The sequence below is a fragment of the Phyllostomus hastatus genome, unplaced genomic scaffold, assembly GCF_019186645.2.
Source record: "Phyllostomus hastatus isolate PE091 unplaced genomic scaffold, TTU_PhHast_1.1 phas_contig_477, whole genome shotgun sequence".
Taxonomy (NCBI): Eukaryota; Metazoa; Chordata; class Mammalia; order Chiroptera; family Phyllostomidae; genus Phyllostomus; species Phyllostomus hastatus.
This window is the reverse complement of record NW_025333889.1, coordinates 1,427,110-1,449,228: the sequence shown is the minus strand read 5'-3', so window position 1 is coordinate 1,449,228 and position 22,119 is coordinate 1,427,110. Positions and strand designations below refer to the sequence as shown.

The 22,119-nt window shown below is 68.7% G+C and overlaps 1 protein-coding gene across 1 annotated transcript; it reads left to right on the top strand.

Annotated features, from left to right (window-relative positions):
• The first annotated feature begins 2,225 nt into the window (after nt 1-2,225).
• On the top strand, nt 2,226-10,050 carry ASB1 (ankyrin repeat and SOCS box containing 1). The gene is made up of 5 exons (XM_045845598.1): nt 2,226-2,419; nt 4,131-4,272; nt 5,493-5,795; nt 8,097-8,482; nt 9,528-10,050. Exons 1-5 carry the CDS (start codon nt 2,371-2,373, stop codon nt 9,653-9,655), a joined length of 1,008 nt encoding a protein of 335 aa, XP_045701554.1. The 5' UTR covers nt 2,226-2,370; the 3' UTR covers nt 9,656-10,050.
• The last annotated feature ends 12,069 nt before the right edge of the window (nt 10,051-22,119 follow it).

Sequence of the window (22,119 nt, the reverse complement as noted above, 5' to 3'; positions counted from 1 at the left end):
GCACTTGGGAAGGGGGGTGTCACAGACCCAGTGCAGCCTCAGGTTCTTCCCCAGCAGACAGGATCCCTCAGACTGCCTCAGAGCCAGGCACGGCGAGGTGACCCCTACTCAGGCCGCGGGGCCCCCTCTGCGCAAAGGTGCTGAGGGCGGCCCTCGCAGCTGCGGCCGGGGGCGGGTTCCCAGCCCGGCTGCGTGTGAGAGTCACCCGGGAACCTCGGAGATCTCCGAGGCCAGGTCCAGGCTGCACCCCAGACCCTGCTCCAGCACCACGGGGCGGGAGCATGGGGGGCCCGGGGGGCGCAGGCTCCCCTTTCTCTGTTGTAGTAATGCAGACACAGTAAACGGTACCGTCTTCCCTTTGTAAAGTGCACCGGTCTGTAGTGTTGAGTGCACTCACACGGTAGTGCGACTGCACCCCTGAACTTGATCACCTCCACGGCCTGAAACTGCTCGTTAAACAGTGACTCGCCCTGGCTGGTGCGGCTCAGCAGACTGAACAGCGGCCTGTGAACCGAAAGGTTGCGGGTTTGATTCCTGGTCAGGGCGCGTGCCTGGGTTGCGGGTTCGGTCTCCAGCTGGGGGTGTGGGAGAGGCAACCAGTCAGTTTCTCGCACACGTTTTGTTTCTCTTCCTCTCTCTAAAAATAAACACAATCTTAAAAACATTCCTCGTTCCCCTCCAGCCCAAGGCACCCACCCACCCTTCTGTGAACTTGACTGTGTTAGGAACATCTGCGAACTTGTCCTTTTTGTGACGGGCTTCCTTCACCCCGCACAACGCCCTCAAGGGTTGCCTGTGCTGTAGCAGGGGTCAGAATGCCCTTCCTTTTCAAGGCTGAGTACTATTCCCCTGTGTGGATGGACCACATTTGTTTACCCAGCCTCTGTTGGGCACTGGAGGACATGCGTTTATTGATTCAGAGAGAGAGAAAGACAGACAGACAGACAGACATTGATGCGGCAGTGACACCGCTCTGCTGCTTCCCCGTTGCCCCCTGGACCAGGAGTCGAACCTGCAACCTGGATATGTGCCCTGACTGGGAATCCAACCCGCAACCTTTTGGTGTATGGGGTCGATGCTCCAGCCAGCTGAGCTGCCCGGCCAGGGCCAGGCTCCCCTGTTTTCAAAGCTCCCAGGTGTTTCTGTGTGCAGCTCTGGGGGGGGGTGGCCAGTGGGCTGGGCTACCCGGCCTCCCTGCAGGGTGGGACCGTGGGCGTCACCCTGGTCCTAGCGCCTAGGGTGCACTCTGCTGTTATCAGGTCCGAACAGCGATGCACCAAGCACCCTTTCCCCACCAACACCCAGCAGGGCCTGCCAGGTCTACAGCTGGGGTGGTGCCACCCAGGGTGTTGGGCTGGTTCAGCTCCAGCCTGGTTTTGTTATTGCACCGCAAGATGGGCCAGCGAGTCACATGCACAGTTAGTGGGGGGTCTGGCTTCACACTGGTCAGGTCCCTCCCGTCCCCCCCCCCCCCACGCCCCGCCGTACCTCCCACTTCACCTCTCAAACCTAGAGCCGCCCTCCTCCTGTCCCCTGCTTCCTCCCTGTCCATCCATCCCCCGGGGCCTCAGGCTCCTCCTCCTGCAGAAACCAGGCACGCTGTCTGGTTTGCGGGGGCGGGGGGCGGGTCGTGGAAGGAGCCACGGGAACCCCTGCCCAAGCACCAACTCAGCATGCGCGGTTTAACAGCGGTTCGCGCAAAGAGTTTCGCGGGAGCGTTCGTCGAATACCCCATTAAAGAAGCCCCACGCGGCGGGACCCCTCCAACACAGCCTGCTGAGGGGAACAGAGCTGGGAGTCCCGTAGCTTCGAGTCCACGGCTGAACGCGGACACGCAGAGCCTGGCCACCGCTGTGGGCGCAGGCCTCGCCCCCACAGTCACTCCTGGGGACCAGCCACTCGGCCAGGACGACCTCCGGCTGGACTTTGACCCCCGCAGACACGCCCACGGCCCCGCCCACGGCCTCCAGGCAGGAGGCCACGCCCTCTCCGCGGGGGCGGGGGCGGGGGCGGGGGCGGGCCTGACCAACCGGGGCTGCCAGGGCTGCGAGTCCGGCTCCGCCCCCGGCGAGCTTGTTTTCCCCGCTGCCCCGGCCGCCCGGTGCCCAGGCCCCGCACCCCGGACCGACGGCGCGTCCGGCCCCTGCGCTCCCCCACGCTCCCCCCGGGAAGCGAGGCGAGACCTGGGCCCGGAGCCCTGCGCGGCGCTGCGGGCGCGCGAGCGGGAGGGGCGCGCTCCCGGAAGTCGCTCCCCCGGCGCGACCCACCTGCCGCGGCGCCGGAAGTGGTCGCGGTCAGGCTGGTTCCGGTCGCCAGGGTGCTCTCGGGCCAGGGAGGCGGGCCGCGGACCGGCCGGAGGTTGGATCGCGCATGGCGGAGGGCGGCGGTCCCGACGGTCGGGCCGGCCCGGGGCCTGCAGGTAACGTGTGCGCCGCCGCCTGGGCGCGGGGGCGAGGGCCAGGCCGCTGCGTCCTCGTCCGGGGGTCTGTCGGGCCGGCCGCTGCCGTCACCCCGCTCCTCGGGCTCGCGGGAAGCCCTCGTGCCGGTTTCCGTTGCTAGGGAACCTGCGCTTTAACTGTCAGCCCGTTAGGACCCGACTGTAAACATAGGACACATGCCACCTCCTGGCTCTGCGCGCGCCGGTCAGGAAAGCCCCAGAACCGGACCCTCGGGCCCGCGGGGGCCTCTAATCCACCTGCCCCCGCAGACGGCGATAGCGCCGTCAGTGACACAGCACGCCCGGCCCCAGCCCTGTCCCCGTCCACGGCCCCGCCGGCAGAGGCCGCGGCTCTGGCACTTTGTTTAGGCGGCTGTAACGCCCACCACCCCAAGTAGCCATGAAACATAGCGTCTCTCTCCGAAATGCCCCTGCTCCGCACGTGTGGATATGCAGGGGTCCAGCCTCGTTCCCTGGGGTTCAGGATCGGCTCCGTCTCACTCTGCGGTGGGATCCCCGCGCCTCTTGTCTGGATTTGCCCGGGTCCCAACCGCTTCTCTGTGCCCTGGGCCTTCCGTGCTCCTGGGTGTCTTTGGAGAGATACCCCTCCGAAGAGATTATTCGTCTTGACTAATAAACCAAGAAGCTTGTTACTCTTAAGTGCACCTTGATTTAAGGGTCGGTGTTGACTTGGAGACTCCGGCAGGTAGCACTTTGGGGCCCTCCTTCCCTCGGTCCAGCAGGTGGTCACCAGGGGCCCGGCTGGGCCTGGCTGCCGCTGGGACACCCCGGTGACCGAACCAAAGCCCCCTGCACCCTAGGGTTTGGTTGGTGCTGGCTCTGACCCCGGGGACAGCCAGGACCCTGGGGGCGGGGATGTCATCTCACGTGAGTGAGGGTGGGACGAGGGGTGTTCGGCTGGAAAAAGGGGACGGACGGCCGCGTCTCCGTCTGGAGTCCTGGGGAAGGCAGGTGGGTGCCGCCCCACTCCACGCGGGCACTGTCTTGTTACAAAGTGGGTGGCAGGCCCCGGGGTGGCCCCAGAGATGCCCCCCTGATGCTGACATGCCCGTGGGGTGACTGCTATCCCTGGAGAAGCTGAGCAGCAGAACTCGGACCGCAGTGGCCCCTGGCCCGCAGCCAGCGAAGAGGGGCTGCCCTGGGGGTGGGGGTGGGGTGAGGCCCAGGGAGGACCGGTGGACGCCGTGGCTCTCACTCACCTGTCTGTCTTCACCCTCCACGCTTTCAGTCTTACCCTTCATGTCCTGGGGTGAAACTAGGGGGTGGCTGGAGCGGAGGCCTGGGTCCTGGATGCCAGCCTGCTGACCCGCAGGCCGGGGTGAGCGGCCTGTGCGTCCGCCAGCCCTGCAGCCTGGGGCCTCCTGTGTTCCCCCCGCCAGGCCTTTCCTGCTCATGGAACCCTTGTTTGGCTGGGGTCGTCCGTGTTAAGGGGGTTGGGCTCACGGTCCCCATCCCACCACCATCCCTAAAAGTTCTGTTCGTGTCGGGTTCGGTGTCAGGAATGCGCTGCTTTCACTAAGGGAAATGTCCGATACTTTTCTGTGCTCTGCAAGTTTCTGGAGCACGGGGACGACTTCTTCTTGGGGGGGGGGGTCGCTGTGGGTGGTGCCCGCTTGTGGCTGGTGTGGGCGGCCCTCCCCGGAGCTGACAGGGGCGCCTCTCTCCAGCGCAGGTCCCAATCTGAAGGAGTGGCTGAGGGAGCAGTTCTGCGACCACCCGCTGGAGCGCTGCGAGGACACCCGGCTCCATGATGCCGCCTACGTGGGGGACCTGCAGACCCTCCGGAGCCTGCTGCAGGAGGAGGGCTACCGCAGGTGGGCCTGGCCGTCCGGGGCCGCCCGGGGCCCAGGCCCGCGCTCCGGCTGGGGGGCAGGCTGCCCGGCCTGTGGGGGAGGCGTCCCGTCTTAGGGGGCAGGGAGCGAAGGAGCCGAAGAAGCCGAAGGAGCGTGGCCGGACGTGTCATAGCGCACGGCCAGGTGGTGCGGGCAGGATTGAGTTCAAGTCCACCGCTGTCGTTCGACCTTTATGTTTCCTGGCGGCTTCTGATCTCTCTGGGTCGGCTTTCCCGATGGCACTGAGGCGGCACCACCATCCTCTCCGGTGGCGGATGGCCCTGCCCCTCTGAAGGGCTCCTGTGGCTCTGCGTCCCGGGAGCTGTGCACCTGAGTGCGGCTCCCTTGCCCCGGGGTCCCAGCCTCCTGGCGGGCCACACACGACTCCATTCCTGGCGGACTCTTGTCTGGCTCAGCTCCCTGGTCCTGTGCCTCTGAGGCCTGGGGGCGCCGTCCGCCCCACCACGCCATGCCACACTGGCATGTGTGTGTGTGTGTGTGTGTGCCGGGGGCACTGGTGCTCGCTCACTGTGCTGCCGGCTGCCCGCCCGGTCCTCCGGTCCCTCCGGGGCGGCTCCGGCCCGTCCTTCCCCAAAGTGGAGCCTCGCTGTCCCTTCTCCCCGCCTGGGGCGACAGGGAGCGCTCCAGTCCTCTCTCGTGGGTGCTTGCTGACGGCTCCGGTGTCAGACTGGATCCCCCGCTGGATGCGAGGCTCCGCCCCCAGGACCGCACCCTGCTCCCCGTCTCCCTGTTTCCCCCTGTGCAGGTGCTGTGTCTCCGTGGGTGGTCCTCGGGGGGTTTCTTTCCTTTCCTCTTCTTTTCTTTCTCAGATTTTATTTATTTTAGAGAGAGGGGAAGGGAAGGGAAGAGAGAGAAACATCCATGTGTGGCTGCCTCTCGCGCGCCCCCTGCTGGGGGCCTGGCCCACAACCCAGGCACGTGCCCTGACTGGGAATTCAACCCGTGACCTTTTGGTTGGCAGGCTGGTTCTCAATCCGAGCCAGGCCAGCCAGGGCAGGGTTTCTTTCTTGTAGAACAGGCCCTTAAGTGCCGTCCTGCCATGTACCCGGGCCCCGCAGGGGGCGGGCGTGCAGCAGAGCACCCTCGGGAGCGTGGTCACCCCCCCGTCTCGGGGCAGGCGGGGCCTCTCGCTGGCGTCCGGGCCCCACCCTCAGTGCCGGCCGCCCTGTGCTCTCTCCCAGCCGCATCAACGAGAAGTCCGTCTGGTGCTGCGGCTGGCTGCCCTGCACCCCGCTGCGCATCGCGGCTACCGCCGGCCACGGGAACTGCGTGGACTTCCTGATCCGGAAGGGGGCCGAGGTGGACCTGGTGGACGTGAAGGGGCAGACGGCCCTGTACGTGGCCGTGGTGAACGGGCACCTGGAGAGCACCCAGATCCTCCTGGAGGCCGGCGCCGACCCCAATGGCAGCCGGCACCACCGCAGCACCCCGGTCTACCACGCCTCCCGTGTGGGCAGGGCCGACATCCTGCAGGCCCTCATCAGGTCGGTGCCGGCAGGCCGGCCCCCCCCCCTCGGTCCTGGGGGGGCGTCCTGGGGGGGGTGGGGGCGTCACGGGGGGGGGCGGGGCGCAGGGGGCGGGGCGTCACTCGGGGCCGGGCTCCTTCCAGTCTGCACTGCACTTTCCCTCCTCCTTCACACTCCTCAGGGGTTTGCTTGTCTTCCTCGTCGCCTAAAGGAGCCGCGGCTCGGGGCTTTCAGTTCTCTTGTTACTTTCACTGGCCAGTTGCCACTCCTTCTCTAGTTTAAAAATGTTCTCCTTTATTTTCTTGATCTTCATCACTTCGGAGTCGCTTGCTCACTCGTTGTTTCCGGGATTGACAGTGCGAATGTTCAAGGCTGTTCACCCCCCGTGTCTGCGGCCTCGGCCGTGCCTGCCGCGCGCTGTCCGCGCTTTCCGACGGGGTCCAAGCCGGTCTGCCCCCCCTTGCTGTCGTCTCGGAGGAGAGACTTGTGTCCGACTTGATGGTGCCGTGCTGGGTTCGCCGGGCGCGACCCTCCGATTTGCGTCGTCGTGGGCGCGCGTCCCCGGCCGCGTGGCCGCGGGCTTCTGGGGCGTCGCGGTCAGCTTGCTATGCGCAGCCGCTGTGTGTGGGGTCGGGTGTGACCTTCAGAGGGCACACGGCGTCCTTCCGGAGGACAGCCCTCCAGGCCTGGTCCCCTCCCCGCCGCAGGGGCCCCGCGAGGCCCTGTGCGCCGCTCTGTCGGGAGGTGCGGGGTCCCCCGCGGGGGCAGTGACGGGCGGGGGAGGGGCGCGGGGCGAACACCCTGCCTGCCCGCTCGTCCCCACCCCGCAGGGCCCTCGTCCGTGGGCTGAGCCCCACGCTGCGCAGAGCTGCCCTCTCGCTTCTCCCACGTTTTTGACCGTGGGGTCTGCAAGTAAACCTCCTTTTGTTTCTTGTGAGTTCCCTTGACAGGTGCTGCTCAGGTCTTACGAAAAGGTGAGGAGCAGTACTTCCCCGTGCGCAAATGTCGCACTGATTTCCCGAGTTCCCCCGGGGCTCCTTGCCAGCGATATGAAAAGCGGGGGGATGTTGGAAAGTCTTCAGGATGAAAAGGAGCCGGATCGCATCCAGTGTGGTTCTGTGAGTGGGCGCAGGGCTGTCACGCTGCCCAGGACTGCAAACGTCTTGGAAGACGGGCCCCTCAGAACGAGGGGAGACTGCGAGTGCTGGGAACCCAGTGCCCCTTCCCGAAGTCTCTGCCGGTTCGGTGTGCGTTCCAGAACGTTCCTTGTCCCTCCTGGATGCCTCCGAGGCTGATGCTGGCGTTTGTGAGTCGGGTGGTGCCCACCGTGGCGTTGGTGGGGGGCCAGTGGTCCCGTGAGCGCCCAGGTCTGGGGGCGGCCTCTCTCCCCACCTGTGCGACCCTGGCGGCAGCACCGGCTTCCCGGGACACGCGGAACCGCGGGCGCCGGTCCACCGAGCCGCACCAGCCGGGGCTGACCGCGTGTCCCTTTACTGACCCTCTCCTCGCTGGCTGGTTGCGTTTTCATTGGTGGTTCGGGGTTTTCCAGACACAGCCACAGCCTCTGGAAACAGGAAGTTTCTCCTCTTCCGTCGCCTTCCCAATCGGCGAATTGTCCAGTTGCACTAACAGTTACTTTACTTAAAACCCCTTTAAAAACAGCGAGTCAGCAGGCGGGGGGGTGTTGCTCCCGGCTTAGCGGGCGAGCCCAGGGGTGCCCGTCGAGCGAGATGCCCGCTTCTGGGTTGAGGATGTGTTTTTTTTGTGTGTCTCGGAGACGCCTGTCACCTGCTCTTTTCCTGAGTGGTTTTAAACGAGCGTGAGCACTGGGTTCCGTCACACGCCTGCGTTCGCGTCCGAGAGACGGTCCCGGTTCGATCCTCAGACCCCTGCCCGCGACGGGGGCGGGGGCGCTCGCAGAGTCCCTGGTGTTGGGGCGGCCCCTCTGCTCCTGCAGCGGCCCCCGGGGGCAGGGGCTGGGCACGTCCCCAGGGACTGGGTTCTCGCTGCTGACATTCCGTGGGGGGCCGAGTGGGTGCTTGGAAGTGCAGTTGGTCGGTTGTTTTTCCTTGTGGGGGGTGTGGCCTCTGTCGGGTTTTGGGGTTGCTGGTCTGGTGATCTCGTGAGATGGATGTGGGCGTTTTCCTTCCAGGAGTCTCGGTGGCTGTGGGGCGTCGGGTCCGGAAGGGTCTGGGAGAGCCCCTCCCGGGCTCCGTGCGTGGGCCGCAGGCCCCGACCCCTGCTGCCTGCCGGCCAGGACGGGCTGCCACGCTCCGCGGGTCCCCTTCCAGGCCTGACCGCTAACCCTGTGCCCCCCAGGTACGGCGCGGACGTGGACATCAACCACCACGTGGTCCCCGACGTCCGGCCCCCCTTCTCGCGGCGCCTCACCTCCCTGGTGGTCTGCCCCCTGTACATCAGCGCGGCCTACCACAACCTGCAGTGCTTCCGGCTGCTGCTGCAGGCCGGCGCCGACCCCGACTTCAACTGCAGCGGGCCCGTCAGCACGCAGGGCTTCCCCCGGGGCGCGCCCGGCTGCGTCATGGACGCCGTCCTGCGGCACGGCTGCGAGGCGGCCTTCGTGCGCCTGCTCGTGGACTTTGGGGCCGACCTGAGCCTGGTGCGGTGGGAGTCCCTGGGCCCGGAGGCCCGGGGCCGGAGGAAGGTGGACCCGGAGGCCCTGCAGCTCTTCAAAGAGGCCAGAAGTAAGCGCCCGAGCCCGCCCGGCCCGCATCCGGTCCGGGTCAGTGTGTGTGCCGCGCCGCGGCCATGTAGAAACCCTCTGGCGGAGCCCTGGTCAGAATCCACAGTTGGGGCCCCCGGAGTTTTCCAGAGTGGTCTCCCGGGTGGGCCTTCTCTCTGGGAACTCCTGGGTGCCAGCGGCCGGTGCCAGGAACTGGGTGAGAGCGTGTGCCCTCCAGGTTCCCGAAGTCACCCCTCTTTGCCCTGCGTCGTGGCCCCCAGTTCTTCCACTTCCATGTGATCTCCGAGTGTTTGCCCGAAGCTAGCCGCAGGCCCCCTCTCCAGGGTCCCACGGTCCTCCCCTCGGCCCGGGACTGGGTGGGAGGCCGCCCCCGCCCCCCTCCCCGAGAAAGTCCGCAGTCTGCTCGCATGCACGCAGAGAGTTCACGTGCGACAGGCAGTGAGGCTGCAGCCGGAGGGGCCGGTCCTGGCGCGGGCTCCCTCTCCGACCCAGACCTCCGTGTCCCCTCCGTGCTGCCCGCGCGGCCTGGCGCCGCCTGGGCAGACCGACGCTCACGGCCCCTCCCGCAGAACATGGTCGGGTGCCCCCTGGCTCACTGCCCTCGAGCAGCCAGTGGCCACCTCCCCCGGAGGCCCTGGCCGGTGGGCGGTCGGAGCGGAGCTGCTGGGGTCTCGCTGCCCGGCCTCACGCCGGCCGCGGGAGGCAGTGACGCGGCGCGGCCGGGCTGCCCGGAGTGAGGTCGGCGGCCTGCCATCCGCACGCGGCGTTTGGCGCGGCTCTCCCGCACCCCCGGGGCCTCCGGGGTTGGCCGAGCGCTGGCGGGCTGGGGGCTGTCCCTGGCCAGCGCTCCTCTGCCCGGGGAGGGACCCGGGTGAGGAGGCGCCGTCGCTGTGAGCCGGTGCCCCGGGCGCCAGGAGGGTCCATCCGCGGGGCTCGCACTGTTGTGCCTGTCGGTCACGGCCGCGGCCGGGCTGGGGTCTTCAGAGTCAGGAGGGGAACTAACCCCCGCTCTGTCTCCCCTCTCTCCCCCCCCACCCGGTGTCCAGGTGTCCCCAGGGCCTTGCTGAACCTGTGCCGCGTGGCCGTGAGGAGAGCGCTCGGCAAGCACCGGCTGCACCTGATCCCCTCGCTGCCGCTGCCGGCCCCCATCAAGAAGTTCCTGCTGTACGAGTAGAGGGCGGGCGGCGGCCGAGGGGGGGCGTGGTCTGCGGAGAAGTTGGCCCGCGTTCCGCCCCTCGAGCCGCGCCCTGCGCCGACTCGGTCTTGTGGGCTCTCGGTGGGGCTGGCGGCCCCGTCTCTGCGCTGTGACCCCCTCGGGAATCTCCGGCCGGGGCTGCGTTCCCCCCGAGTGTCTGTCTCGGGCCTTCACGTCTTGGGTTCCCGCGGCCGCGTGTGAGCGAGCGGGTGCGGGCCGTGCCGCACCGGAAGTGGCCCTCCCGCCGGGGAGACTTCCGCACCCCCAGAGCCACGCTTCTGTTGCATCTTCACTTCCGGCCGATGGTTCCGTTCCTCCTCCTGACTCCGAGCGGAGAGGCCGTTCTTGGTAAAGAAGCGTAGACTGCACAGAAACACGTTTCACGGACTGGCCAGTTTTTCCCGTGCGCCCGGGTGGACCTGTCGTCTGCCACATGCGCACCCTGCTTTCCCAGGCCCGCACTCCCCCCGGGGCGGGTGGTCCTGTCCCCTCTGCAGCCCAGGAGGGGTTCCAGGCCCCGCGTCCCCAGTGGCGCCTGCGTCCGTTCACATCCAGGAGGGGGCGCTCCGGGCTCCCCAGGGCTGTGCCCGACCGGGTGCCGACTCTGCTCAGCCCCGAGCCCACAGGGCCCCGGTCCACTGCGGCTCCGCTCTGGAGGCTCACAGACACGTTCACTGCCGGTCCCTGCGGGGAGGCCCGCAGCCGGCCTCTCGGCCAGTCCCTGCACGCGGCGCGGACACCACCCGCCAGCTGTCAATGGCCCGTGTCCAGTGGACCAGACACCTGTGGACCTGTGGTTGCCAGTGGCTCATCCTTTTTGGGCCCTTGTCTTGGTAGTTGCTCCAGGAACCTAGGAAAGTGGCAGTGGGGGCGGGTCTTCCCCTGGCCTGTCTGGGGTGGGGGCGGGGAGAGAGCGGGGCAGTCGTCACCTGACATCCAGGGCTGTGGGCGGGGCTCCCTCGCACCTGGGCTGAGCGGCCAGGTGTGGGCTGCCCCTCCGGATGTTGCTGTTGCCAGGGAAACCACGTCTGGTGATCTGGGGCCTCAGGGCCGTAGTGTGGCCCCGAGGTGACCGTGACCCTCAGCGGTGACCATGACCCTCAGCGGTGTGCAGAGGTGGGCGGGGTCCCACCTGTCTGTGGTTGTCGGTGGTGAGGGGGCGTCGTCTGCGACAGTCGCACCGAGGACTTGGGCGCCTTCATCCTCGATCCCCTGTGCCGCGGGTGGGTTCGGAGCCGGGGAGCAGGGCCGCTCTGCCTGGGCTCTGAGGGGCGCCCTCCGTGGTGCAGAGGGGACGCAGCCCGACGCTGTCAGCAGACGCGGTCGAGGTCAGGCTGTGCGCGGCTCCTGAGGGAGGGAGGGCCTTGTGGGTTACGCTCGGGTCAGTCTGGCCGAGTCAGAGAGTCTGGGAGGGGAGAGGCCCTGCGGGGTGGGGGTGGGCGCTGGAGGAGAAGTCTGTTTCATTCCGGCCGCAGGGGCCGCAGCAGCGGCTCCGGCTGGGCTGGGACCTGGGTGTGTTCTTGGGGGACTGGAGGAAGCTGGGCGGGGGCAGTGGGCAGGCAGGCCTCGTCTGGGTGTGGGCAGGGGCCGTGGGGAAGTCGGAGTGTCCACGGGTGGACGCGGCCACTGGGTGGGCCTCACGTCGTTGGCGCTGGGCCGGGGAGGGCTCGGGGCCTCCTGGGGGGCTGCGGGGGGCTGCGGCAGCGGGCACGGTCGCCTGTCGGGCTTCTCCGGTTCTGAGCCCCTTCCTGCTGCCCGCCGGCCCACGCCCTCCCCGGGAGAGCTGCAGTGTAGACCGACCTGTGCCCACACCTGCCTGCGGCCTGCCTGCCTGCGGCCTGCCTGCCAAGGACGGCGCCTCCCCAGCCCGCCCCGGCGGAGGTGGCTCTGCTCTCGGACTTTCTGGGCAGCAGCCCCTGGGGACGCTGCCCGCCCGGGGGCCCCAGGCGGGCGACTCGGCCTGCAGGCTGCTCGGGGGCTGGGGCCTCGGCGCGTCCACGGCAGAGCGCGGGCGGCGCCCTCCGCGCGGTGTTCTCCAGGGCCCGGCCACGCTGGGCCCAGCCTGGGTGGGAACCTCACAGCTGCCAGCGGGAGTCTGAAGACGGAGTTTCCAGGGGCAGGTGGCTGAAGCTCCCCTCTCTCCCGTGCGCGAGGGCAGGCTGCAGGCAGCAGCGGGGGTGGGGGGGTGGGGGGGGCTCTCCCGCAGAGCTCCGTACAGGAGCGCCAGCCTGATGCCCGCCCGCCCCGCAGCCCCACTCGGCGAGGGGGCATGGCTTGGCTCGTGGAGGCTGCGCCCAGCTGGCCCGGAGTCTTCCCCCGGGGCCCGGGACCAACGGGAAGGGACTCTGGTCTCAGGCGTGTCCCGACTGCACTCGGGCCGCCTGCCGGCCGTCAGACGCAGTCCCGAGCTCAGGCCCTCGGCCGCTGTGGACAGACGGGCCGGGCTGGTGGGGGCCGCGCTGCTGAGAGCTCGGCTTTGGCTTCCTGGGTGGGGTTTGGGCTCCAGACCCGTCCATGCTGCGTGTGTGTGCCTTTCCCCTTATTTATCAACACGTTTATTTATCTATTTATTGATCCGTGTCCCGCTCCGTTCCGGGAAGGGGGCACAGGGAGAGCGCGTGTCCGCCTGATGGGGGTTCCTCCCGGAGTCTGAAGACGGCCCCCCCACACTGTGGAAGGGCTTCGCCGCGTGGCCGCGGCCAGTCGGCCGGGAAGGGGCGCCGGTGCCCTGGGGAGGACCCGGAAGGCCGCACGGAGGTCAGCAGCGGGGGAGCCCGTTGGGCACAGTGGGGCTCTGGTCTGCAGCGGGCGCGCCCTCCCAGGGTTCGAGACCCACGCTCCCTAGCCGGGCGCCTGCCCCTGCTGTGCCCAGTGGGGCGGGAGGCGGGGGGCCGCGGGTCAGGCCCTTGTTCCTGGGCCTGGCACGAGTGACTGACTCGGATGGGGCGGGGCTGGGGGCTCCGGGTGAACCAGGGTGGACGAGCCAAATAAAGACGTTTGCTCCTTTCCCAGTGGCTCCCAGCCCGTCTCTGTGTCTGCTGTTTCAGGCGTCTCCTTCACTCCCCCCGCCCCCCTCCCCGCCACTGGGAAGGTGGCCCCCCTGCCCCGGCGGCCCTGGTGTGGGGGCGGCGACGCCGCCTTGGCCCCCGCACCACCCGTCCCCGTCGTGACGGCCGAACCCACGTGGTCGTCACCTCCCGCCTCCACACAGGCAGCTGGGGCTGTTGCCCTGGAGCCCCATGAAGACTCAGGGGGTTCTCATTTAAAAAGTGTGAGCCCTAGTGCCCTGGCTGGCGTAGCTCAGGGGATTGAGCTCAGGCTGCGAACCAAAGTGTCACAGGTTCGATTCCCAGTCAGGGCACATGCCTGGGTTGCAGGCCACCGCCCCCAGCAACTGCACATGGATGTTTCTCTCTCTCTCTCTCCCTCTCTCTCTCTTACTCCCTCCCTCCCTCCCTTCTCTCTCTAAAAATAAATAAATAAAATCTTTACAAACAAAGCGTGAGCCCACTGGGGTGGCTGTTGAAGAGCATAGTCTTGGAACCTCCCAAGGAGATAGGTGAACGGCAGTGACTCAGTCCCCGAGGAGGCGACGCCGTGGGGGGAGGCTAGAGGGCAGAGGGTGCGATGTTGGCCCCCAGCTCCGGGGGAAGGGGGCGGGGGGGGTGTGGGGCCCTGCGAGCGGCAGGGGCTCTGGGAAGCTGGAGGAGGGTGTGAGGGGCGGGTGCTGGGGGACGCCCTGCTCCACGCTGGGGGCAGCTGCGTGGGGGCAGGCAGGGGGACCCACTTTTCCAAGAGCGACTGCCGTGCCCGTCCCTGCAGGAAACCTGGGGGACCGGGAAACTTCAGGGGACAAACGCAAAGGCCCCAGTTCCCGCCCTGGGGAGGCTCTCATGTGTGTCCTCCTGGCCCTGCTCTCCCGGGGGGCGGGGGGGTGGTCTGCGAGTGCCCGTCGCCCAGGACCCCATCGCTCCTCCCCGAGCAGCCTCCGGGCGGACCCCGTGCCCTCCGCCCCAGCTCCTGGGCAGCTGCCCCTGACCCCCTTCCCCGGCCCCTGTCAGCACGCTGGCCGGCAGTCTGGCCGGCAGCGGGGTCTCCCCTGGCCCCCGGTGTCCTCACCCACAAAGAGGCGCCTCGCCTCTGTGCCCAGCGTGCACCCGGCCGCTCCTGCGCAGGCCTCGGTGCCGCATGAGGACCCGGGCCCTGTGTTCGTGTTCGGAGAGCAGGAAGGAGGCTCTTCCTGTGGCTTCCTGACCCGGTGCCGTGGGTTTTCATCTCCCGTTCAACGCAGCCCAAGGGCAGACCCTCCCACCTGGGCCCGCCTGGGCCTTGACCCCGGCCCCCCGCGCTGGCCGCCGCCCCGGCTCCCGCCAGCACTGAGCTCCGCTGTCCCATCGGGGTGCGCTCCAAACACCCGAAGTCAGAGAGACTGCCCCAGCCTCCAGGCTGTGACGGCGGAGCCCTGGCCGGCGGGCACAGGTCCCCTTTGGGGTCCAGGGGCCTTGCTGCGGGGCCTCGCTGGTCTCGTGCCCAGGGGGGAGCCGGTCGGCGGCTGAGGCGGGACACCACCCTGAGGGCCTCGGGCCTTGGGTGACACCCTGCTGGACTGGGGTGTTGGCCCAGGTGCAGGCCTTGGGTCTGGAGGGAGGAAGGGGGACGCTGTCCCCCCCACTCCCCCCACCCCCGGCAGGCGTCCGTCACCAGCCTGAGCAGGGCCCGCCCCGCCGTGGCGCCGAGGGGGAGCAGTTTCTCCGAAACACACGGGTTTGCCAGCGGATCGGTCTATTGTGCCATTAAGCCCCTCGGTGCCTCTCTCCAGAGACGACCGTTGTCGGGCAGTTCCGGCGTGGGGCGGTGCAGGGTGTCCAGACCCTCGCTCCATCCGCCGGCAGCCTCAGGCCCCTGCAGCAGGCGGCGGGCGGTGGACAGAGGGCAGCGGGCAGCCTGGCTTCGCTCTGCTGCATTGACGGCGCCCGAGGGACGGCTGCCCTGAGGGCTGTCCAGCTGGGCCCGGCCTGCCCGTGCCCCCCGAGCTGTGGCCCAGACGCCTCGGGCCGGCGGGTCCTGGGGGAGCGCTCGGGGCGCGTCGATGGGAAACACCTGTTCCTGGGCGAGAGCCCGGCCGGGCCCTGCTCCGCGCTGGTGCCTTTCCTCTCCGTTCGCTCAGCCGCGGCGTGGCGGAGGCGTCAGCGCAGCCTCAGCCGGCAGCCACCACGGCCGACTGTCAGTGTGTGGGGGGGGGGGCGGGCGTGGAGGGAGAATGTAAGGAACGGGCAGCAGCGGCGCGCCTGGCCTCCGGCCAGCCCGGCTCCGGCACAATGGGCCAGTGTGCACTCAGGCCCTGTGGGGGCCGGGACCGCAGGCGGGGGGGTCGAGGCGGAGCGCGGCTCCGGGCGAGGGCGGGCCGCGGGCTCTAACCTGCGGACGGGAGCCCCCGGGGCCGGCTGTCGTCGGCCGGGGTGAGCGATGCGGTGAGGCCCCGTGGGCCGGGGCTGCAGGGGAAGGTGTGGAAACCCGACACAAACGCAATGTTTTACCTCCTAAATCACCTCGGGCTCTGCAGTTGAAACTGATCCTGAACTTCCCACCCCGGTGTCTCCGGGGGGCGCGGGCGTCCGGCTGCTTCTCGCGCTCTGGACTCGCAGGTCATAACTCTTCCCCCGCCGCCGCAGCCGGTCGCCGCCTGCGCTGCAGGCTCGCGGGGCCGGCGGGGCCACGCCGAGACCGTCCTGGGGCCGGTCACCGCCACGCCCCTCTCCCGGCCGGAAGCCCTTGGCTCGGGCCCTCGGCGCCCTGCACTGACCCCCTTCAACCGGACACGCAGGCCGGCGCGTGGGCCGGGCCAACCAGAGGGACAGCGGCTTCTGAGGAGCCGGTGGCCGGCCCGCTGCCGTCCCGGCTGGAGCCACCCGGTCCACCCCCAGGCCGCCCACCTGCCCCCTCCGGCCGGCGCACCTGTCCGCTGTGTGTGCCAGAGCTGTCGTTCGGCTCTTCATCGGGTGCAGCGGCCTGGAGGTGCCAGGCTCGGCCCCGGGCACTCGGCCACCTCCCACGGACTCCCTGCCCCTCGCCGCCTCGGCTGGAGAGGGGGCAGAGCTGGGCCTGCCCTTGGCCTTGCAGCCGGGGCCTCGCTGGGGCTCTCCGCTCAGCCCTGCGGCCAGAGCTGTGGCCCCTGCGTCTTCAGTTCCCGCCCACAGCGGCGGTGTGCCTGCCCAGCGCCTCCAGGGGTTCCTGCTGGGGGGAGGGTGGTCGGTCGGTGTGCGCACCCCCGACTGATTAGAGAGGGGTGCTGGGGTGGGTGGGATGGGGGCTGTGCTTGCGGACCCCTGCAGCCCCGACCTCCTGGGGGTCGGGTCACGGGGTCCCAGGGCCGCCCTTCCAGGCTGTCCTCCTCCTGGGTGTTCTCTGAACTTTTGGGGGGTGGGGTGAGGAGTCCGGGTCCTTAAAAAGCCTCGTACCCCCTCACGGAGGGGGCACCACAGAACGGGCAGAGCATCCAGACAGCGTCCCACGCCGACGCCGTAAACCCTGAGTGGGCGGTGCTGTGCCGCGTGCACCCAGCGCGCACCCCCGGGGCCCACCGTGCGCCCTCTCGTTCCCCGCTGGTGTCTCCCGCCGCCGGCCTGTGGGAAAGCTGCGTCTTCACGGCTGCGAAGCGCCTGCTGCTCTCCCCCGGGTACAGTCCGACCACGTCGTATTTACTGCGCGGGGCATTAACACTCACGGCTTATTAAGGCGTTTTCTCCGGGGCCGCGAAAGGGCCGGGGTGCGGGGGGGCGGGGGGAGGTGACGCTGAAGTCCAGACACGCGGGGCAGGCAGCGCATGTGACCCCGAGTCCCAGGGGGCGCGTTACCCGTGAGCCCGGGTCTCGTGCAGACAGGTCGCACCTTCCGGGCGCCGGGCCCCCCACGGCCCGCTGCACGGCCCGGCGTGAGGGATGAGGTGGGAACCCGGGCTCTTTCCTCCCTGGCCTCCGCTCTGCGGAGCGCGGTGGGGCCGGCCGGGGGTGTGAGCTCGGGCCTGGAGTGCTGGCAGCCTGCTCCTAGGGCCCCCCCCCCCCGTGTGCTGTGGTGCCCGCGGGGGGCCCAGTCCAGCCTCGGAGGGACCGCCCCCGGGGTCAGCCCCACACTGGCCTTAGCGTGCGGCTTCTCTCGGAGTCTCTGAAACCGGCTTGCTCTCGAGGGCGTGAGTGGGGGCAGGGCACAGTGGGCCACTGCAGCCGGCTGGCCTCCTGGACCCCCAGTCCCGGCATGTGGGCTGGGGGCGGGGGTTGGACCCGGGTGGCTGGGCACCGGGCGGCTGCTGGCCTGCTGGGGGCGCAGCTGGACTGGGGGCCAGGGTCTGAAGCGAGACCCCAGGCAGCAGCAGGGCCGAGAGCGGGGTCTGGGCAGGCGCTTGAGTGTGGAGATGGGGGTCGGCCAGCTCGCGGGGAGGGTGCTGCCTCCGTGGTGGTCTGGCTTCCGGGAGCCTTGGGATGGGACAGAGATGGACCCTGCCATGGCTTTGGCCCCAGCGGCTTCCTGTCCCCCCCATTCCTGATGCTCTGGGGTCCTCGGCCACGACCCATGGCCACCGGACCCCAGAAAAGGTCCCACAGCACCCGGCAGCCTGGCTCCACCTGGCGCTGGACAGAGGGGCTCCGGATTGTCACGCCTGCGTGGCTCGTGGGCGGGTGGGGGTCAGGGACGTGGGGGTCCAGTCGTGGCGAGTCTGAGACCAGACGTCCCCTTCACGCGATGCCTCACAGGAGACCCACGGCCCGTCTCCGGGGGCCCCACGTGGGAGTCGGAGCAACGGAACACCGGCTCAGCTCAGGTGTTGCCTGCTGCCCGTCAGACACCGAGGGCACGAGGGCGGCCGCTGCCCCGAGGGGCCCGCCCCACGCCCAGGAGCCTGCGGGCACGCTCTGTGACCTCGAAGCCCAGGTCGCCTCCCTTCCCTGCTGACCGCCTGCTGCGGGGACAGTGGCCCTTCCTCCATCCCCGCCCTTTCCTCCTGCATCTCAGCCCCAAACCCAGGGCAGCCCGGTGCTGCGGGCGGCGGCGGGGGCGGCCAGGCCCACGGCAGACCCGTGTGGGCTCCGTGGCGGGCGGACGCTGAGCCGTGATCGCCAGAGCATCTGGGCCGTGCGGGGCGGGTGACCAGGGGCGCGCTGTGGGGGCCGTTCACCACACGGACGTGGGGTCGTGAGGTCGCGCACCCGAAACCGGTATCAGGTTACACGTCAGTTATGCCTCAGCAAACATGAGAAAGAACAGAAAAATAAATGCGATGAAAAGTTATAGTGAGCATTTAAGTTCAATTTAAGTTACATTAAATTTAAAAAGTAAGACTAGAATAAAAGAATTAGAGTAGTATCCTTGGGGAGAACTAAAAGATATTATAGCTACAGAAATGGACATTACTAAAAATAAAAACAACAAACATTTCTAAAGCAAGAACGAGCTGAAAAAAAAATGACCCAAATATTTGCCGCCTGGCCTCTGGCGTCACCCCTTCCTCTGAGACCTGAATGAAATGCCCTCGCCCTGACCCCGCCCTTCACGAGTCCTGACCTTGAACCCCCGTGCTCGGGTCACTGCCTGCCTGGCCGCGCCTCCGAAGCCGGGGCGGGAGTGGACGCCGTCCCTCTCCTTCCCGCTCCTCAAACACATTTCACACCCGGCTGTCCCGTCTCCCAAAAGTGACCGCAGGTTTGAGGGGAACGGCAGCTGGCCCACGGAGAGGAGATGCCCCCCAGTGAGTGACCAGGGCCCGGCCCCGCCCCCAGAGCCCGGCCCCTGACCCGGGCGGCGGGTCAGCGTCTTGCTTCTGCGTCTTCACCCTCCTGGTCCGGGCTCTGTCCCGGGGCTCCTGGGGGAGCAGGGTCCTGCCCTGCGGGGCCCTGTCTGGTCCCCACCCCCATGCCCCAGGCAGGGTCCTGCAGGGAGAGAGTGTGAGCTCCTCACGACTCGGGCCCCGACCGCGCTCTGCTGGGCAGATCGCCTCTCAGCCCAGCCAGGGTGGTGGCCCTGTGGTCATGGGACCGAGGGCCTGCTTCCTGGCAGGCCTGTGCTCCTCTGGGGTGGGCGGGGGGGAGTCAGAGACCTCAGAGTGAAGGGACGGGCTGGGGCCCCTGGGGGAGGGTGACAAGGAGGGCAGGCAGGACCCGGAGGCAGCCGTGCTGGAGGAGGAGGAGGAGGACACTCCCTCCGGCCTCGACGTGGGCAGTGGTGGGGGCCCACGCTGCAGAGCTGGAGAGCGCCTCCCCGGTCCTGTGCCCGCCCTGACCTCGGGGTGGCTTGTCCCGCAGCAGCCGGCAGCCGGAGCAGCGAATCGGTCCCCTTCACGTTTCCCGTCACTGCAGTGAGCGGTGACCTCCTTCGGGCCTCGGTCTCCTCGTCTGTGAAATGGAAGCGAGCCCGGATGTCAGGGCTGAGCAGTGCACAATGTGCGCGCGGCGGCCGGGCGCCCAAAAGGTCGCGAGAGGAAGGGCAGCGAGGGGGTCGTGCTTCTGCTCGTTTTCTTCAGTTTACTCGAGAAGACGAGGCGGTTTTCTTTCTTCTTTCTTCTTTTTCTTTTCTTTTTCTGTTTCAGTTTTCCCCCGAACGTTAACTTCTTGCCGAAAGTGTCCCGGGGGTGTTCTCTCCACCTGCTTTCCGCCGTATTTGGTTTTGATTTTGAGTTTTTCTCAGGTGAAGCTTCCGGGTGGGGTGCTCCTGTTCACTCGGGGAGACGGCCGGTCCCCGGGGTGTCCATTCGCCCCGGACCAGCGAGAACAGACCCCCTCGCCCTGCGGGGCGCCCCCAGAGCCCCCCTCCCGCCCCGGGTGGCCTCTCTGCATGCCTTCAGCTGCGCCCCCCGTCCCCGCCCCGCGGAGCGCCCCGCAGGGGCTGCAGCTTTTCCTGATTTCTGAGTCCTTGATCTTTTCTTTCTCTTTTTTTTTTTTCGTGGGAGCGGATAAGAGAGAGGGTGTTCGGGGACGTGATTTGTGGGAGGACATATGGTATCCTTTACAAAGTCCCTGTGATGCCGTTCTTCTCGCTCTCGCCGTTCAGCGTGGGGCGGACCCTGCCGCGCCCTGGAGCCGGCCGGCGCAGAGGAGCCGGGCCGGTCCTCGCCGGCTCAGGGCGGCCGCTCGCTCACATCACTGCTGTGGCCGCTTCCTTTGGCTCTGGAGCCGCAGACGCACTGGGAACGGACCCGGCCTCGCCGGCGGGCGGGGCAGCAGGGCCCGGCCTGGACGGTGGCGCCTGCTCAGAGGCCTGCAGCGTGTCTGTGGCCGTCACGGCATCGCATCCCCTCGTAGCCACGGGAGGTTTACGGGGAAACGTGTCCCGTTCAGTGTCCACACGCCGCAGGGCATCGGTCAGCCCCTTCTAGAACCTCCATGAGTCCGCAGGGCCGCCCGGTCCCCGAGGTGGGGGGCGGGGGCGGCGGTGGGGGCGGGAGGAAGCCCCCCCCCAGCAAGGCCGCCCCGATTGCCACTCAGGCGCCCAAGTGCATCTCACACCGGCCGCTGCGTTCCCGCACACTCGTGCACGCGTGCCCACGCACACCCGCGGCGTGGGGCAGACCCCACACCTCCCTCCTGCCGGTGCCGAAGCCTCGCCGGCCATCGCCCTGGGGTGTTTTCACCGAGGGACTCGTCACCTGGAGGTCCGACGCGGGGCTGGGCGGGCCGGGAGCTGCCCCGCCACCCGGCTCCTGGCCGGGCCCCTGCGTGCGATCCTCCGGTCCCCAGGGTGCTGACGAGAACGGCACAGCGCTGCCTATTCCAAGGGGGCAAAGGGAAAACCGGGGTGTTCTCACAGTCCCCTCGGGTTCTGGGGGTGCACCTGCTCGCTGAGGTCCCCCAAGGGAGGCCGCACCCAGGCACAGGGGCCGGGTGGCCCCGGGCTCTCAGGATGACACCGCCCCCGCGTGGGGCCGTGGGTCTCGATGCCCCTTCCCTGCGCCTGTTCTTCTGCCCGTTGCAGTGTCTGCTCTGACCACCGGGGGCTCCTTCCGGGTCCCCACAGGCCTCCCTGCCCTGTCTCCACGAGCTCCCACGGGTCCCGTCCTTCACCCGGCCTGGTCTCCCCCCCTTCGCTGGAGCAGCTCCTCCGTCCTTCGGGCCAGGCCGGTTGGGAGGTCGGCCTGCAACAGCCTGCTTTTCACCTGTCGGGACGTGTGTCCTGCATCCTGCCGTCAGAGCCCGTCACGGCCCCTGCTTCCCCAGGGACAGTCCTGGCCTAGAGTGGCTCTTGGGGTGCTTGCCAGGTGCGTTTGAGAAGTGGGGGAGGGGCTAATGCATGGGCGGGGCGCACTGGGCGGCACAGGCCCCCCGAGGCAGAGCCGGGATCCCACCATGCAGCAGGCGTCTGTGGGCAGAGCCGGGGTCCCGGCCGCCGGAGCTGGAGGGCGCAGGCCTGTGGGCCCTGGGCTCAGTGCTGCCCCCAGCACCCTGCAGCACGGCTGTGGGCTGCATGGCCCCGGGGGGGGCAGTCTGCACCGTCGCTGGAGGGAGGGAAGCGGGGCCAGGGCCCGGTAGCCCCAGCTGCTCCAGGCCCCACCGGGCTCTGCCCTGTGGCCGGCACCACCAGGCTGGGGGTTACTTGCCTCCTGTTTCCTGGTGGCCACTGCTCGCAGCAGGACGGCAGAGAGCTGGCCAGCAGGGGGCAGGAGAGGGAGCTCCGGGTCCTGCCTGGCCCATTGGAGGGGAGGGGCGGGGCGGACCCCGCGAGGGGAGGGGCGGGTGACGCGGCCTCGCGCTGAAGCAGCCGCGCCGACCCCTTTGTTTCTCGGCTTCTTCCAAAGTGGCAGAAGATCAAGGCCCCGAGCTCGAAATAACCCAGGGGAAATCGCTTGCAGGCGCGCATCTGGAGGCCAGAAGGCTTTTAATGACCGCGGCGCTGGGGAGCGAGTCGGGAGGGGCGTGGGCCCGGGCCCCGATTCCCAAACTCGATTCCCAAACTCCACCCGATGGCTCCCCAGGGCTAAGGCAAGACGTGCGTCCGTCCCCGTGTGGGCGGTGTCCCCGCAGGCGGGCGGCCCCTCCTTTGTCACCTGGGAGGGCGGTGCCTTTCCCATCCGTGGCTGGCACAACCCCCGCCCCCCAGGTCCTCGCCAGAGGCTGTGGCCTCGGCGTCACCCTCGTGTTCCTTGGGTCTCTGAGGCCATCGTGCCGAGCCTCCTCGAAGCCACAGATGCCTCCACGCGTGAGTTTCTGCTGTGGCTCCTCGGGGAAAACCTGGCCACCTTGCTCCCCAGCCGGGGCTGCAGCCCGGGCCTCGCCGCGGGCCGGATTCCACGCGGTCGTGACGCGCCCCCCCCCCGTGTCTCAGAGCGATGGTGCCGTCCCCTGCGGGAGGACACAGAGCCTCCCTTCCACGTTTCTGCTGCCACCCGGGTGGGGCTTGCGACGGAGGACGGGAGTGCTGCCGTCCGCCACGGTGCGCTGGAGCCAGGTGACGGTGGTCAC

Excerpts from the sequence above, each read along its gene's own strand:
- ASB1 (XM_045845598.1), top strand. The coding sequence starts at position 2,371 with ATGGCGGAGGGCGGCGGTCCCGACGGTCGGGCCGGCCCGGGGCCTGCA. Across the intron at positions 4,273-5,492 it reads CAGGAGGAGGGCTACCGCAG|CCGCATCAACGAGAAGTCCG; the intron begins GTGGGCCTGGCC and ends GCTCTCTCCCAG. Across the intron at positions 5,796-8,096 it reads ATCCTGCAGGCCCTCATCAG|GTACGGCGCGGACGTGGACA; the intron begins GTCGGTGCCGGC and ends TGTGCCCCCCAG.